This window comes from Alosa pseudoharengus, unplaced genomic scaffold, assembly GCF_046254945.1.
Source record: "Alosa pseudoharengus isolate Yale_2024_CS ecotype anadromous, Long Island Sound unplaced genomic scaffold, YU_APseudo_1.1 YU_APseudo_1.1_scf_22, whole genome shotgun sequence".
Lineage (NCBI taxonomy): Eukaryota > Metazoa > Chordata > Actinopteri > Clupeiformes > Clupeidae > Alosa > Alosa pseudoharengus.
The window spans coordinates 3,682,440-3,701,118 of NW_027468680.1; the positions used below are offsets into that span (position 1 = coordinate 3,682,440).

An 18,679-nucleotide genomic window follows, 5' to 3' on the forward strand; every position below is an offset into this window, starting at 1 on the left:
CTTTTGAGTCTTGGAGAGACGTGGTGTTGTAGCAGGTGTCCTTTTGAGTCTTGGAGAGGCGTGGTGTTGTAGCAGGTGTCCTTTTGAGTCTTGGAGAGAGACGTGTTGTTGCAGGCGTCCTTTTGAGTCTTGGAGAGACGTGTTGTTGCAGGTGTCCTTTTGAGTCTTGGAGAGACGTGGTGTTGCAGGTGTCCTTTGGAGTCTTGGAGAGACGTGGTTTTGCAGCAGGTGTCTTTTTGAGTCTTGGAGAGAGACGTGGTGTTGCAGGTGTCCTTTTGAGTCTTGGAGAGAGACGTGGTGTTGCAGGTGTCCTTTTGAGTCTTGGAGAGACGTGGTGTTGCAGGGCCTCAGCCTTCCACTGAGCTGAACCACTAGGGGGAGTTCCGATACCATGCTGAACCCCAGGCTACCACTAGGGGGAGTTCCATGATACCGTGCTGAACCCCTAACCTGGCCCTAGCCAGATGAATTTCGCTCCGCCTAGCTCCACTCATCCATCTGGAACCGATCCATTGAAGTGTTGCTTCAGAAGGCTGGACCTAATCAAAAAATGCTTGCATATGATTGAATAAGCCACTTGTCCGTCATCTATTGACGTGCTACTTCAACCACTCACATCGAAGCCAACCCGTGACGCTGATAACATTCTCACAGTCGCTTCTACGCTATGTCACATCTATGAAACTCCCGCCCTGCGTCCTGATTGGCTAAACCATAAAGTTGGTTGGAGAAATCACTCTCAATGGAAGAGGTTCCAGATGGATGTGAGTGAAGCTAGGCGGAGCTAAGCGGAACGACATTCATCTGGCTAGGGCCAGGTTACTGAACCCCAGGCTGGAACTCAACGAGGCACCATGCATATGCCCCCTCACACCACATATATGCCCCCTCACACTGCTACATATGCCCCCTCACACCACGGCATATGCCCCCTCACACTGCTACATATGCCCCCTCACACCAGGCATATACCCCCATACACCACACATATGCCCCCTCACACTGCTACATATGCCCCCTCACACCACACATATGCCCCCTCACACCACACATATGCCCCCTCACACCACACATATGCCCCCTCACACTGCTACATACACAGTAGGTCACGGCTGCCCCACAACTAGACATTTAAGACAAGTCTCAGAGGACTCCACCATTTGGGTTCTGGACTGAGACATGGTCATGGATGAACTTGCAAATAGCTATGCAAATATAGTCCCACAGTGATGTCTGTGGATTTTGGAGAGTATAGCCATCGCCCTCCATGTGAGGGTAGGAACATACACACACACACTCACACGCACGCACACACACAGAACTCAAAGGACAGTCCAAATGAATGATAGGTTACTCATGGGATGCAAATACAGTCACATACATCTATAGAGTAGAGGTCTGCACTCCCGCAGTAGACCCGCGGGTCCCGACGCAAAAAATGACACATTAATGCGGGAGCTGGACAGAATGTTGCAGGAGCGGGCGGGCGCGGGACTGAAAAATCAGTCCCGCGCAGACCTCTACTATAGAGAAAGGCCATGGTACACACACACACTCAACTCCACAGAACTCAATGTGAGAGACCAAATGAATCATAAGTTACACTTGGGTTAAACACTTTCTGCACTCTACATATCTGTCTGTTAAATTGCAAACAAGTGCATTTTGAACTCAAAGAGAGTTGACGTCAGCACAATTTAGTTTCATCATCCTCAAAATAGAATGGGCACAGATGTTGCTGACAGCTTATATTATATTTGTGACCGTGTGTAGTTCTTTATCTTTAAAGTAATGGTGTTCAAGCTCATTTAAAGCAACACAATGTAGGTCTTCATCCGCAAAGTAATGGTGTTCAAGCTCATTTAAAGCAACACTATGTAGTTCTCTATCTGTAAAGTAATGGCCTTCAAGCTCGTTAATGCAACACTGTGTTCTTTATCTAAGTATAAGTATATATACTCTTTTGATCCCGTGAGGGAAATTTGGTCTCTGCATTTATACCAATCCGTGAATTAGTGAAACGGAGAATTCACCCCGTAAAACGGTTATCCAAAAAAACTCCGGCCAAAGTGATTTTTTTGGAAAACTTCGTTTATGCGTTTGGTTGTAAACTGTGGTAAACGGAGTTTTGGGCAGCCAACGTCACAGTATGCGGCAGAAGTACACCAAATGTACGACCAATGTTTACATTTACATGTTCTCACGTGCAACTTTTCAGGGTTCTGATTGGTTAATGTGAGCTTGAGCTTATCGTTAGACTGCCACTGTGGTTTGGCGTGCTCATGACAGCATGTATGTACACAGGTTCGTGTAAACACATTTAAAAAAAAAAACGGTCTTGTGTAAATGCAGTTTTATTTGCAAACGTAGATGGCCAGATATTTGTTTAGGAAAATACCCTGCTTCGTGTAAACGTAGTCTGTGACACATTCCTGTCATTTCACAAGTCCCCATCTGCATCAGGATTTGCTGACTCGTACTGGAGGCCCACTGATGAACTTGTTTGGCACGAGACCTCAACATCTGAGTTTCTTTTCAGCACTAGAGTTTATCATGCTTGGCGAAGCAGCTTTCCTTTCTCTACTTCCTCAATCTGCAAACATTTCTAGCAAGGCTACAGGAAAAGGGAACCAGAATGAAGGTTGCTTTGGTCACTCTAGTTGGTACAAAAAGACAGAGAAACAAAAATGTCTGTAAATATTCATGAAAGAGAAGACATTGTTGAAGTCAAACAGATTTTGACTGACCATATGGACGTTTACGATAACAGCACCAGAAGTGACTCTCCAGGAGGAGGCTGGGGATCTGAAAGGATCAAGCAGAAAGGCAAGTCTACTTTCCCTCTTTGCTTAATCATACACAATAGACCTGCTTTACATAAATGCAGAAAACATCAAATAGTTAAGGACAAGTTGTAGACAAGTTAAGGACAAGTTGTAGTAATATAGTGCACAATGCAAAGACCACAAACAAATCTAACATTTTCATAACTTATAATAATAATAATACTTAAAAAAAACACTACACGGATTAAGCAAGACCCCATTAATGAAACATGCCAAATGTAACCCTCTGTTCTAAATATGTATTAAACATTTACAAACAAATGTTTGAAATAGATTGAGTAACCTGTAATATTGACATGGACCATTCATATATTTTTATTAAGTATCTGCTTTGTCAGTCAGATAAAATATTTTGTATTTGATCTTTTCAAATTGAAATCACTTAAACCACATGTTGTAACAGGTGCTAAGCTTTAAATCTAGCAGCAAGCTAACCATCTTTTCACACATCTGTTGCCTTGCATGCAGTTATTGAGGAAATGGTCCAAAGGTCCTTGAGGTCCTATTTTGTCTTTACATGCACTCATGCCTTCCTGAAATAAAATGCTGACTATAATCATCAGTCATCCTCAGGCAACTTTCAGGCTATCAGTGAGTCTCTTCCCCGTAGGCTACCTTACTTACTGACTCGACTTTATCAGAATTCACAGAGTAGCAGCAAGTGAAATGATTGTTCCTGAAGTAAATGCTGTTATCCTAACCAACGAAACATTTAGCGCAGCTTTGAAATCTTACGTGAAAATCTAAATGAGGCTATTATGGTACAGGTCCGGATAGGATCACGTAAGCGTCCGGACTCGGACCGCGGTCCGCCATTTGGTGACCCCTGATGTACAGGCAACTCATATGGCTTTTACATTGACTCTAATAATGTACAGGCAACTCATTTACAGGGCTTTTACATTGACTCTAATAATGTAAAGGCAACTCATATGGCTTTTACATTGACTCTAATAATGTACAGGCAACTCATATGGCTTTTACATTGACTCTAATAATGTACAGGCAACTCATTTACAGGGCTTTTACATTGACTCTAATAATGTAAAGGCAACTCATATGGCTTTTACATTGACTCTAATAATGTACAGGCAACTCATTTACAGAGCTTTTACATTGACTCTAATAATGTACAGGCAACTCATATGGCTTTTACGTTGACTAATAATGTACAGGCAACTCCTTTACAGAGCTTTTACATTGACTCTAATGTACAGGCAACTCATTTACAGGGCTTTTACGCACACTCTAATAATGTATGGCACAAACTAATGTTTGTGTTTCCATGAAAATAAACCAGGAAAATGTTAAAAGGTGTCTTGTCAGTAACTAACCTTTAAAGGAATATTCCACCATTTGGGGAAATACACTCGTTTTCCATCTGACTAGCACTTTTAGCTCCAGCTCATTGAATCAGATTAGACCGTTAGCATCTCTCCTATAAGCTAACGTTCTAATCTGATTCAATGACCTGGAGCTAAAAGTGTTACTGTCAGACTCAGAGAACGGCTGGATAAACCATGACAACGCAACGTCTGGATCATGTCTCCCCAAGTGATTTAAAACGAAACAAATGTCACTCTCAGACATTTCGTTATGTTCGTTAGTCGTTATGGCTATTAAAAGGCGTCTTGTCAGTAACTAACCTTTAATGGCATTACCTTTCCGCAGGGGCAAGGCCCTACAAGTTGGCTACAGGGAGCGTTCTGCTGCTGTGTGCCCTTCTGCTGTTCACCATCACGGGGCTGTGCGTTCACATCTCCAGAGAGAGACACGAGCTGCGCGCCATCACCATCAACCTTACTGGAGCCAGAGATCTGCTAGAGTCCACTAATGCTAATCTGACCAGGGAAAGGGATGCGTTGAAGACCAGCAACATTCTCATCACAAAAGAGAAGGAGCAGCTAGAGAGCACCTATGCAGCTGTGGTCATGGAGAGAGACCAGTTAAATGCCACTTACACCAACACACATGCAGAGAAAGTCCAGTTACAGGCCAACTACAACACACTATCCAAAGATAAAGACCAGCTGCAGAACCGCTACAATGAACTGAAACGAGATCGAGAATCGTTGAACACCAGCTATGTCAACCTTGAGAACGAGAGAAATGACATGCAGAAAGGGCTCCTGGACTTGGGTGAGTAGTAATTATAGTTAAGTCAAGTAATGTTTGAAAAAAAGTTATATTTAGGGCATATTTAATACAGTGGCAGTCACCGCCAGACACTACTGCTTTAACTACAGAGTAGCAGTTAGTGTGCTCTAATGGCGGGTTTATCACTACTGCGCTACCTACAGAGTAGCAATTAATTAGTGTGCTCTAATGGCGGGTTAAACACTACTGCACTATCTACAGAGTAGCAGCTAGCGTGCTCTAATGGTGGGTTTATCACTACTGCGCTAGCATGCTCTAATGGTGGGTTTAACACTACTGCGCTATCTACAGAGTAGCAGCTATTGTGCTCTATTGGCGGGTTTAACACAGAGTAGCTAGTGTGCTCTAATGGCGGGTTTAACACTACTAGCGTGTTCTAATGGTGGGTTTAAACATGACACATATTTTAATGCAGCAATATAGCATGCCATCAGAGCCAGGATGCAAAAGTGTTATGTCAACTTGAATCAGGGTAGACAGTGTAGCTATATGATTTGACTTTTTGATTTTGGAAAGGTTGGAGGTATTTCAGTGTACAGTAGCTCTTATGACACTTCTATTTTGAAAGGTTGGAGGTATTTTGACTCCCACCTGTACTACATCTCAACAATGAACAAATCCTGGGATGACGCACGACAGGATTGCAAATCGAGAGGAGCAGACCTGGTCAAAATAGACAGCCAAGAGGAACAGGTGAATGTGTTTGTTTGTTTATATAAATATATGTGTGTGTGTGCGGGGTGGTGGTGATTACAATGTTGTCTGAGGTGAGCATCTGTCTTTTCACTTGAAAACAAATTTGGTACATGAGCTTTTACCAATTCATTTGTATTTGTTTGTATGAAAACAACAGGAATTTGTCTCATCGTTTAACAAGGAAGCTTGGATTGGCCTGTCTGATGTCAACATCGAGGGGCAATGGAGATGGGTAGACGGTAGCCCACTGACCACCAAGTATGATTATGAATTTGTATTTGGATCATAGCTATTTCATTTACTAGACGTACCATGACCAAGTGAGCACCCTGTGTGCTAGTAGACGTACCATGACAAAGTGAGCACCCTGTGTGCTACTAGAAGTACCATGACAACGTGAGCACCCTGTGTGCTATTAGACGTACCATGACAACGTGAGCACCCTGTGTGCTAGTAGACGTACCATGACAACGTGAGCACCCTGGGTGCTACTAGACGTACCATGACAACGTGAGCACTCCACCTGCTTCTGTGTTGTCTGTGCACATGTGCCTTTCCTCACGCCACTGTTTTATTCTCAGGTTCTGGGCCAAAGACCAGCCAAACAGCTACAAAGGAGAGCAGGACTGTGTGAAGCTCTGGCTATCACCACCCCTGGAGAACTGGAATGACGAGAAATGTTCCATAGTACACACCTGGATATGCGAAAAACTAATCCAGAGATAGTTAAATGTGCTCTAAGTCTTCCATAATACACACCTGGATATGCGAAAAACTCACCCAGATAGTTTAACGCGCTCTAAGTCTTCCATAATACACACCTGGATATGCGAAAAACTCTCCCAGCGATAGTTAAACGCGCTCTAAGTCTTGTTACACAGTTTCTGAGCTAAAATTTATTTTTGTCACATACAGCAGTGTTTCCGCTAGATTTTTTTTAAACAGTGGCGGCAGCAGACAATATTTTGCGTCTCCCCTAATTCTGAAGCAGTGGCCGCTAAATGAAGAGGAAACACTGAGAAGAAAGTTAATGTTTTAAATAGGCTACATCAATACAATATATAATATGTGAAGTGAACCTGGACGGGCCATAATAACCTCTGCCTAGTTTTAGGCTACTTATTGTTAAATTGCAATGTGAGCGGCAGCCAGCAGGGGAGGATACGTCGGCAGGATTATTTAAAAAGCAACTGCAACTACATTGTGCGTCTGCACTGATTCTGATACCCTGGGGATATTAATTAAACCGTGGCGGGCCGCCATGCTGAAATAAATGTAGAGGAAACACTGCAGCAAACCTCACCTCACCATCCGCTATCTGCCTGTGCCCTGATCACACTGTGAAAAGACGGGGCCTCTGACATTGGCAGGGTTCTTTTTTGATCACCAGCCTAAAGTTTCTAAAGTCTCTAGCCAATCAGAATTTCTACTTGCCAATTTTTTCCCGGTAAAAATAAGACAATTATGAGTTTATTAGATGAGTGTCACTGAATGCATTTGATCATTTTATTAACATTGTTGGCATGAATACATACCACAAAATACACACAGAAACACTTCATTTCATGTTATCTATCTATCTATATCCTCATCCCCTGCTTCATTCCTCTTCTCGCCCCCATAAGTCTGTCCCAACCACTGCCACATTTAATCTTAACTTAATAAAAAGAAGATATCAATTATTAGGAGATGCCACTCGTTTTCTCTCCCTCTCGTGTGTGCTCAGACGCGTTCTCAAGTAAATGGAGTAGCATAGAGCCTACGTTCCAAGTTGGATCTTTATAGAGAGGACCTGAAAAGTATCATCTTTATGTAACATGCTGTTGGTGCACGTTGACATTGTATACTTTCTCTAACGAGTGAAAAACAGTTTGCCGTACAGCTACTATTTATTGGCTAAATGTTGGTCCCTCCTCTGTCTCTCGGTGCCCTATGCACAGTGTGTGATGCGTCTGGTGAGGGTGATCACTGATCAGGCAACTTTTTAAAACTGAAAATTTTCGCCTACAAGCTCCTCACGTTTCATCTTCAGCTTACCTCCATAGACAATAAAATAAACGATCTTGCTGCTTCAGGTTTTGCGGCCTCCGTTACATGACATCAGCCCCCCACAAAGGAAATAGGTAAACACAATGCGTTAATTGCATTAATATTTCGTAACGCGTTATGTATGTGTTATGTAGGTGTACTTTTTACTTTACTGGCTATCTTCCTCCTCTTTCGGTCTATGCTCCCTGCTCTGGCTCTGTTCGTTCTTCTAATTCCTTTTGTTTTCTGGTAGACACTCTGTTCGTTTCCATGGTCTCTCGCGCTGGTTTCCCTGCAAACTGCACAGCCAATGGGCGTATGGAACGCCATCGCGTAGCACAGTGCGGCATAGTGGTCATGGGAAATGTAAGAAGTACTGCCAGGGGGATATATGACCGAGAACAGAGCCTTATGTATCATGCATGTAATGCCTCATGCATCACTGGCCAAACTGGCTAGTAAGTTTTTATCAACACCCGCCAACATGAATTTTAACCCGCATTTGGCGAGTGTTAATTTAGAACCCTGGACTCCATGTCAGTAAATGACAAATATTGGTATCAGCGTGTGCTCACACTGCATGGTTTCTTTAGCATGGTAGCTTAAAGGAACCGTATGTAAGAAATGTATTTCAATTAATCATTAAATGGCCCTGAAATGTCACTAGACATTAATAAATCATGTTCATTTTAAATGCTTATATCACTGACAACAGTAGTCCAGCCAGGATATTGTAATTTAAAAAGTGAAGTTGCAGCCCTCAACTGATGTTGATGTTGTGTTTTGTCATGTCATGTTGTGTTTTGGCCTGATGCGCCACCCTCCACCTATCTACTAATCACGCAGTCAGTAGTGTTTTGCCATCCGGGTTGGCAACCTCAAGTCAGGGGGAGGTAGAGGGGATACACCGCTCTACAGTACTTTGAAAGTGATTATTGCAGTACCAGTTTTGGCCACAATCTTACATATGGTTCCTTTAATAGTGCACCTACAGTATAGTTCTATTTGTGCATAGTGCACAAGCCCGTTGGCATTCAGCCATCCTTGCATACGAAAACTGTCACAGAGCTAGACCGTCTGTGGGCACGGTCTCAACTGGGCGAGCTCATGAGTAGTAATGAGCTCAATCAATTCCATGTCAAACTGAAGAGCTTTTGCAATTGGCCTGATTTCTCCGCTTATTTCTTTTCAGTGGCTAGAGCTGACAGAGGAGGCTAGCACATTCACGACATGGCACAAACACATATGGATGAAACATATTTAAACCGGTTTTAAACGGTTTTGTGTGGCAGGTCACCTTTAATGAATTTGGAAGTCATATCATCTTACACCATTTTTATCATTTATTCTCAAAGACACCATCCCATTCATTTTATCATTATTAGATTTTTTTTTGGATGAGATCCTGCAGTATACAGCCTAAATGAGCAGTCATTCAGCCGAGCAGAAATTAATTTCACATCACATATATTCATTATACCGACTCTACTAATAAAGCTTGTTTGTGCGTTTGAGCTTTATGCTATGATTTGCTATTGTCCTTTTGAAATGATATATAACATGATTACAGCTGTACATGTCCAATCTCAAATAAATGATTCCATTTTGATCACATGCAGTCCGCTGTCTCCTCCTAACCTGACTCCGCCAGATGGATTTGCTCCGCATATCCATCTGGGAACTTTTCATTGAAGAACTTTTGGGAAGGGGCGGAAATACTGGTTAGCTGATTGGATTAACCATCTGTCTATCACTACCTTTGTTGGTTATCGATGGGCCAAATCAACCAATTAGATGAACAAAGTGTTCTTCTAATGCCTTCGTTTAACATACAATTAAGTTAGGTAACTTAATTACTAACGTTAAGATGTTTTAACTTACCATTTGTATGTGACATGAACCTAATCAACGACAATTCCCATCAAGTTTTCACGGTAGGCCCTACACTTCTGAAGAAAGTATATTCCTCCATTGTGAACTGGAATCAGCCGTGGAGGATGTCTGTGTCTTTCATTCCTCCCAGCTGCATGGCTGAGACTCATAGCTTCACAGCTTACCCAGGAATACTTTCTAATTTGAATAAAACTTGCGCGATAGCTATGCTCATCTCTGTGGATGCCGTCATGTTGTTCGTTGCGTCACACCTCAACCCGCCTCAAAGCCAACGCCGATTGGACGTTCGTTTGGTGAACTGCTCCAAATTCTCTTTAACGGAAAGTATCCAGACTGATCTGCGAGTGAAACCTTGAAGCTCGCGAGATCAGGATGGTCTCACGAGGCTAGTCTCCTCCACCTCAGACAAATGGATTTGTTTACTAATAGATAGCATGTCTTAGCTATACTAGTGGGATGTGTTTAGATAGCATGTCTTAGCTATACTAGTGAGATGTGCTGTGTTTAGATAGCATGTCTTAGCTATACTAGTGGGATATGTTTAGATAGCATGTCTTAGCTATACTAGTGAGATGTGCTGTGTTTAGATAGCATGTCTTAGCTATACTAGTGGGATGTGTTTAGATAGCATGTCTTAGCTATACTAGTGAGATGTGCTGTGTTTAGATAGCATGTCTTAGCTATACTAGTGGGATGTGTTTAGATAGCATGTCTTAGCTATACTAGTGAGATGTGCTGTGTTTAGATAGCATTGCTTAGCTATACTAGTGGGATGTGCTGTGTTTAGATAGCATGTCTTAGCTATACTAGTGGGATGTGTTTATATAGCATGTCTTAGCTATACTAGTGAGATGTGCTGTGTTTAGATAGCATGTCTTAGCTATACTATCTATACCAGTGGTCTCCAACACGGTGCCCGCGGGCACCAGGTAGCCCGCGGGACGGCTATGAGGCGCCCCCAGCGCACTTTCTAAAAATAGCCAACAGGTCGCCTGCAGATCACGCTCTAAAAACACGCTCCATTGTGAAGTTTTCAATAGATATTTAAGTCTAGACCAGAACCATTTTAAGAATGTATGTAGCCATACATCTGTAACATTAAATTGATATTGGTGATACCTTTGTAGCTGCGTTAAATTTTAGCCTTTGGCTCCAAATCCGTTTCCCATTCAATCTTTAAACAACAACGGAAGCGGAGCGCATACACGATGCTCGCACGCATAGACAGTAAAGGGGGAAAAAACTTGCTTGTCTGGTGTAGCCAATGGAAGCATATCTTCAAAAGTTCTGTGGCCATTCCATGTTCGTCAAATACGGTTCTTGCATGATTGTTCAAGGACTGAAAAACAATGGCTTTAGCTCACAGGCCTTTTCTCCTCCTAGGCAACTGCCGAATAATAGCGCTGAAAATGTTATAGCATGTATGACTGAGCAGGACTGTGCATTACCCTTTTTGTCAGATCATGGATCATTTCAGGTGTGCAATAACTTTAAAATGAGTTTTCATATGTTAGGGTGGTGTGGGCGATTACTATTGAAATGTTAAAACCGAATTGTCCACTGAAATCAGAACTTAAACAACCCCTGAATTCATAATGGTGGGTGGGTATAAATTGGGTACAAATTCTAACCCAAATTATTAATTGCACAAAAAGATAGTTTTTTTTGTAAAAAAAAAAAAATAGATTAGATTCCCCATGCAAAGTATGAAATGAACAAACTGAACAAAAATTTTGGTAGTGTTGCATAGGTTATTGATATTAAATTTGAAAATACAGTTGCTTAATATATAAAGATGTATAGGCCTGCACAATATTGATAATTTAAAAGTAAAAATCACATACAGTAGGCCTATTATTTAGGAGGACTACCCTCGCAAAAAAGGGGTGAGGGTATGTTTGTTTTAAATGAGTAGCCCTCCATATGATTTCGGGTCTTCAGGTAGCCCTCATTCCCAAAAAGGTTGGAGACCCCTGATCTATACTATCTGAACTGGGAATTTCTGGAAAAGCTCTTGACTGGTTTGAATCTTACCTTAAAGCGCGTTCTTTCAACGTGTCTTGGCAGGGACAGGTATCTAAGTCTCATGCCCTCACCACAGGTGTTCCTCAGGGATCAGTATTAGGACCCTTGCTTTTCTCTATTTACACCACTTCCTTAGGTGATACCATTCGCTCCCATGGATTTGACTATCACTGTTATGCAGACGACACTCAACTTTACCTGTCTTTCCCACCTGATGACTCTAGTGTTTCCCACCGGATTTCTGCATGCCTTAAGGATATTTCAGCCTGGATGAAAGATCGGCACCTTCAGCTTAATCTCTCAAAAACAGAGTTTTTGGTGTTTCCAGCTAAAACAGCTATTCCCCAACAGATTAACATCCAGCTTGACTCAACTTCACTGACCCCAACTAGATCGGCACGAAACTTGGGCGTTGTAATTGATGACCGACTTAACTTCTCTGAGCATATAGCTTCTATTGCAAAATCATGCCGGTTTATGCTTTACAACATTAGGAAGATCAGACCTTATCTGACACAAGATTCCACACAACTTCTTGTTCAGACCATGGTCATCTCTAAGCTGGACTATTGTAATTCACTATTAGCTGGCTTACCCGCTTGTGTAACAAGATCATTACAGCTGATTCAAAATGCTGGAGCACGCCTGGTCTTCAATCAGCCAAAGAGGACACATGTAACTCCTCTCCTAGTTACTCTCCATTGGCTCCCTATAGTAGCCAGAATTAAATTTAAATCTCTCACTTTGGCCTATAGGACACTAACTAGATCTGCTCCTAGTTATTTTAATTCAATAATCAAGCCTTACATGCCCAACCGCCCACTGCGGTCTTCTGGTGAGCGTATGTTGTGTCGACCAGTCATAAAAACTGGGTCTAATTCCAGACTCTTTTCTTCAGTGGTTCCATGTTGGTGGAATGAACTGCCCAGTGCTCTCCGTTCCTGTGGTAGTTTTGGGTCGTTTAAGAGGGGTCTAAAGACATTCCTATTCAACATATACTTAGTTGTTTAAGCGCTTATGTGTTATGGTTTATATAATGTTGTTTTTATTTTAATTGGGCTGTTAATTAATTTGACATTATTGTTTATTATTGATATTCTCCTTAATGTAGTCTTAGCATGTTATTGTTTTTATATTATTGATTGAATTGACATTATTGTTTTATTATTGCCTTTCCCCTTTTTTACATTGCTTTTTTTATTAGGCTATTGATTGAATTGATATTATTGTGTACTACAACTATTCTCCTTACTATATTTGACCTAGATTTTAATCTGTTCCCTGTTCATTTTTAAATATTATTATGTTGTTTTGTATTTATATGTCGCTTTGGACAAAGGCGTCTGCTAAATCCATAACCATAACCATAACCATACTAGTGGGATGTGTTTATATAGCATGTCTTAGCTATACTAGTGAGATGTGCTGTGTTTAGATAGCATGTCTTAGCTATACTAGTGGGATGTGTTTAGAAAGCATGTCTTAGCTATACTAGTGAGATGTGCTGTGTTTAGATAGCATGTCTTAGCTATACTAGTGGGATGTGCTGTGTTTAGATAGCATGTCTTAGCTATACTAGTGGGATGTGTTTAGATAGCATGTCTTAGCTATACTAGTGAGATGTGCTGTGTTTAGATAGCATGTCTTAGCTATACTAGTGGGATGTGTTTATATAGCATGTCTTAGCTATACTAGTGAGATGTGCTGTGTTTAGATAGCATGTCTTAGCTATACTAGTGGGATGTGTTTAGATAGCATGTCTTAGCTATACTAGTGAGATGTGCTGTGTTTAGATAGCATGTCTTAGCTATACTAGTGGGATGTGCTGTGTTTAGATAGCATGTCTTAGCTATACTAGTGGGATGTGTTTAGATAGCATGTCTTAGCTATACTAGTGAGATGTGCTGTGTTTAGATAGCATGTCTTAGCTGTGAGATGTGCTGTGTTTAGATAGCATGTCTTAGCTATACTAGTGGGATGTAGGCTACTGTGTTTAGATAGCATGTCTTAGCTATACTAGTGAGATGTGTTTAGATAGTGTCGTGGAAAAACCGGTCCACTTCCGAATCCAATGAACAATTTATCACTTAACTACTTACTAATTAGCACTCTGGAACAAAGCGTCCGAAGGAGACAATGCAGACAGGAGATCTCTGAAGACTGTTGATCTTTATTCACCGTATTGCAATGATAGTCCAGCCTAAACGATGTCCAGACCAGGTGTCAAGCAATAGGGTGATGTGAGATGTCATCAGCTGGCGCCCCCGATGAGATCTGAAATCAAAATGGCTGCGGCCTATCTTTTATACTCCTTAACCTTGAAGTTGGGCCTTCTCGCCTCCCTCGAAAGACACCTGTTGGCCTATCAGCATCCACCAAGGTTACGACTATTGGTGGAACCCATTGTCTCATCATGCATAAATTATATGCAAAACTGTCTTCTTCTGGGTTTTTCCCAGATTCTGTTTTTTTCCAGTTGTAACAGGGCTTCTTATCTTGCCACCTGTTACTTGGCCTTGCTGTTACCACCATTACATCATCCAATTACATCATCCTCTCGCTCTCGGCCATCTAGTTCACTGTGAACTCCTTCACCTCGACCATCTAGCCAGGTGTCACTGTGAACTCCTTCACCCCACTCCTTGACTGCTGGTCTGGTCTGTTAAGATGTGTACAGGCCTTGAAGTCTCATAAAAATTGCAGTACTATCAAAGTTTATAAAAACCATACATACATCCGTTAAGTCATAGAAATCCACCACATACTTCCTCCTTTGAGGCTAAATTAGCCTCACTCTACAGCAAGCATAAATGATATGTCGTGACCTAATACATTGTCAAGGCATTTTCATCCAGACATGCATGAGCATTTGCTATGGAACCTTGTATATGGTTAGCACCCTTCATAAGTGATGATTGTACAATATTCACTATCATATGTGTAATTGTAAAAAACTGTATATAAATGTAACCCGTAATGTATCACTACCTAATCTATTTAAATGATTATGCACTAGTACTCTCAAATATGTGTAATATTGCTAAATTATCAAACCTGGACGCCCAGAACGGGTGACAGAAAGACCAATTTTTTTTTTTTGTTATGACAATGGCTAGGACCCGAGAAGGATTTGTCCCCAAAGCCGACCAATATGTCAGTCACTTTGAGCATAAACATAATTTTTATGCAACGGCCATCGTGACGATTCGGAGTTACATAACAACATCATGATCGTATTTGTCCCCAATCTGCCAATCCGTTTTCTCCTCACATATTTGTAAGTAAAGTATATATATATATATATATATATTGATTATATATTGATTTAGGTTGATTATTTTCCTTACATGTCCCACCCCCCTGTTCTCCCGTAGCATCGCCCCCCCTTAGATATCTCCCAGATATCTCAACACTTATGCCCCTTCCGGGCTGGGTGGACGTCACCGGTCGCAAGTGTACGCCACACTATGGAGCCGGGCCGTCAGCCCCCTGCCTTAGGTTGCCCCTGCTGACCAAAATGGGGTCTTACCCGTCCTTGGGCACTGCCTGAGCCACAAACTCCGCCACGCCTTTTGGCGGGCCGGGGCTAGCATACGGCAGGCTGGGGTGAGAGCATGTAATTTCAAGCAAGCAGTACAATCCAACTCTTCTGTATGGCCTTGCAGGTGAGGGCTAATCCTCCACAATTCTATGTTTCATCTACGCATAATAAGTATTCATTAGCCATACATCAACATCCATCTTACCTTTCCCTTATCACTTTATGCTCTTTTGAGGCGACTATTCGTATCAGGTCACAGCCCATGACTTCTATCCTTTTCTCTGTCACCTGGGCGTGCAGGTACATGTCTTGTGAGTTACCTATCAGTAATTGTGTGTGTGTACAGACAAAGCATCTATAGGTGTGGGCTTCTCGCATGCCCCACCCTATTCTTGCCAAACCGGTGGATGGAGGACCAAATAAGTCTGGAGCCCCTCCAACATTCTTTGATTCTCATGTCCACGTGTGTTCGGGTACATTTCTTCATACTCATTTTCCACGACCATCAATTGTTTGGCCACAGTCTTGTGAGCCACAATCAGTGCTCCCATTGACTTAAAGTTGTTTTTCAGCCACTGAGTCACTGGACTAAAAAATACCTGACACATCACCTACATCTAATGTTATATTCTTCTATTCTTTTCCCAAACTTCCATGAGCTTCAGTGTTCAGGATCTTAAGTCTATCCATTGCCTTTATAACACCCTCAATGTCTTCATCTGTTCCAGGGATGTACGTACAAAATGAGTCTGTCCCCATTGTCTTGTTCTCTATTACCATCCTATGAAGTCCTCTGTAGCGGCTGGTCTGTCATTAGGAAGGTCAAAAGAGTACCAGATTCCCCAGTCGATTGCGTCCCTCTACTGGTGCAGCAGCGGCGGTGTTGTCACTTTCCCTCCTTCTTCTGGTCCCGTCGCTTCTTTGGTGTAGCCATCATTGTAGGGGGTTTTGGAGTCGACTGTACAGCCAGCTGCAGTGACTTCTAGAGGGCTCGTTACAGGGATGGCTGTCTCTCAGGGCAGCTGGCATGGTCTCAGATACCTGGGGTTCGGAAGTGGCCTCAGTTCTGGGTGGAAGTGTCCGCCTCCTCCCGTTTGGGCCTGGCTCGACCCCATCATCAACAGCACCTGCAGGAACAGATAGGGGAGAGAAAACACCATGCCCCCTAGGCACATCACGCCTAGGGCCAGTATCAGGAGCTGGCAGTATCCTCCTTGCCATACCCCTACTCGTACTTGATTCTCCCCCGGATTCCCCACCACCATCATCCACCCCAGGGGAGTCTGGTGGGGATCCCGGCGGTCCTTGGTTCCCCTGATCATCGTCTGGCTCCTCCGTTCTTCTCTGTGACACCGCCCTGAATGGGTCCTTCTTCGGACCCCCTCTCCAATCTCCTTTCTCTTCTTCCGCTCATTGAAAATTGCCCTGTGAACTTGGGAAAGTTGTTTAGTATAACTGCTCACTTTCTGCTCCAATAGTTCTAGCGAGGGTTTCCGTCACTAATTCACAGAGTAAGAATCACTCTTCCAGTCACCATTTCATGCGGCGTTAGGTGCATGGTGCGATTTTTTCACATTATCATTAATGCAATTGGCAATGCATCTACCTAATTTAGATTTAGCAAATTTGGATCTGCGCTCAAGCTCTACCATTATTACTGCTAATTATTTCTGGAATTCCGAACCTGGGGATCACTTCTTGCCAGAAAATGAATCACAGTCTTTTCATCCTGTCCCCTGCTTGGTCAGGCTTCCACCCACCTTGAGTATCGACATACTATCACTAGAACATGTTTGTATGAATTGACTGTTTTTCCCATGTCAATGTAATCCAGTACCAGAGTGGAATGTGTCCCAGGGGTCTTGGCCCTATGCCTGTTTTTATGCCTTTCCTTGAGTTGCTTATTGCACAAATGTGACCATTACTCAACACATTAATGCGATCCTGAAGCGATGGTGCCCAGAATCCCCTGTCAAGATTCTGCTGCCTTATATCCTCCCTTGCACTGTGAAAAACACAATGTGCCTGATCTATTAGGAGATCGAGGAGCCAATTTGGGGCCACCATCCTTCCATCATGATTCCTCCTTTCCCCATCACCTCCCTTTGTAGCCCCCCTCTGTTCCCACAACACTTTCTCAGTATCAAGCCTCTTTTATGTCATCCAGTCGGAGTTGGGGGCCGACTCTATGAAAACTCTGACCCTCCTGCCATCTGGTAGATCTGCTATAGCTGGAGCCTGTACGGCCACTGACTCTGAGTCTGACAGGAGTCGGTCAATCAGACCTGACAGGTACCTGGCCTCACGGGGTTTGTCCCAGCATTCAGGGCAGCCTGCCCTTTGGCATAATGCACAACAGAGGGGATCCTGATGATGTATACGTTCGTCATCATACCATTTAGAGCACCATGTGCACTCATTATAATGGTATGGGCACTTTGTGGGGCATGGCATAGTACATGGCACGCCATCCAAATTTGACTTGTTGAACAACACTGTATGTGGTTCATTCTCCTGAGGGGGTTTTGGGACTGCATTAAGCCTTCTTGCCTCTAAGGCAGCTTCCTTTGCTACCTCATCTGCCTTAACATGACCTATGGTAATGCCCCTTACAGTGTGCTTTGCATTTGCATATAGCTAGCCTTTTTGGCTGCATTATGGCAGCTAATAATAACTGAATATCTGAATAACATGTGAATTTCTTTTTTTTTTTTTTTTTTTTGAAGTAATATGGCTCCATTGTGCACAATGCACATGGCAAACATTGTGAGTGTATGCACTGTCAATATATATGGTTGCCTCCTGTCCTTCCGCTAGTGAGCATGCTGCTGTTAATGCTTTAGGCTCCGCTAGTTGAGCTGAACACGGTTGTGTACCGGCTCGCACATGACTGTAATGATTTTATTTATTTATTTTATTTTTTTTATTACAATGTTTGCACTACACTGAACCCTGTGTGTGTTTTGTCATAATCTACAAAGTATGTTATCCCATCCCCCAGTAGCTCACTCTCTTGATGCTTCCTAAGCTTACAGAAGGCTACTGAGTCTGCTACACAGTTGTGTGGTACACCCTCATAGTCGAGGGTAACAAGATCTGCTAGTTTTCCTGCTGTGTCACATGTCCTTAAGCTGACATCCGGGCAAAGGGACAGATTGTAATATCTGAGCTGTCTCTGGGGTGTCAGGCAGAACTTTCCTTGTTCAACTAACTGGGCTATTGCACGACTGGTGTGTATGATCACTGACCATCCCATGGTAATGCTTGAGGCCTTGACATATGCTGAATACACTGCCTCAAGTTCCTGAAAGCATGGTGGATAACCCTGAGCCACTGCCTCCAGTTAAGAGCTATAGTACGCAATTGCTTGTTTGCTTCTCCCATGACACTGTGTCTGCGATAAATAGCTGTCATGTATGCGTCCTTTCCCTCCCCTTTCTTCACTGATGGAATGGTTTTCCATAGTCCGGCAGTGCAAGAGCAGGTGTTTGCT

The 18,679-nt window shown here is 42.7% G+C and overlaps 1 protein-coding gene across 1 annotated transcript; it reads left to right on the forward strand.

Annotated features, from left to right (window-relative positions):
• The first annotated feature begins 2,645 nt into the window (after positions 1-2,645).
• LOC143139644 (uncharacterized) lies at positions 2,646-9,341 on the forward strand. Its single transcript, XM_076300278.1, has 5 exons — positions 2,646-2,826; positions 4,518-4,985; positions 5,572-5,696; positions 5,857-5,957; positions 6,281-9,341. Exons 1-5 carry the CDS (start codon positions 2,688-2,690, stop codon positions 6,423-6,425), a joined length of 978 nt encoding a protein of 325 aa, XP_076156393.1. The 5' UTR covers positions 2,646-2,687; the 3' UTR covers positions 6,426-9,341.
• Positions 9,342-18,679: the final 9,338 nt, after the last annotated feature.

Coding starts and splice junctions, on each gene's coding strand:
- LOC143139644 (XM_076300278.1), top strand. CDS start 2,688: ATGTCTGTAAATATTCATGAAAGAGAAGACATTGTTGAAGTCAAACAG. Junction 4,986..5,571: donor GAAAGGGCTCCTGGACTTGG/GTGAGTAGTAAT, acceptor CTATTTTGAAAG/GTTGGAGGTATTTTGACTCC. Junction 5,697..5,856: donor TAGACAGCCAAGAGGAACAG/GTGAATGTGTTT, acceptor TGAAAACAACAG/GAATTTGTCTCATCGTTTAA.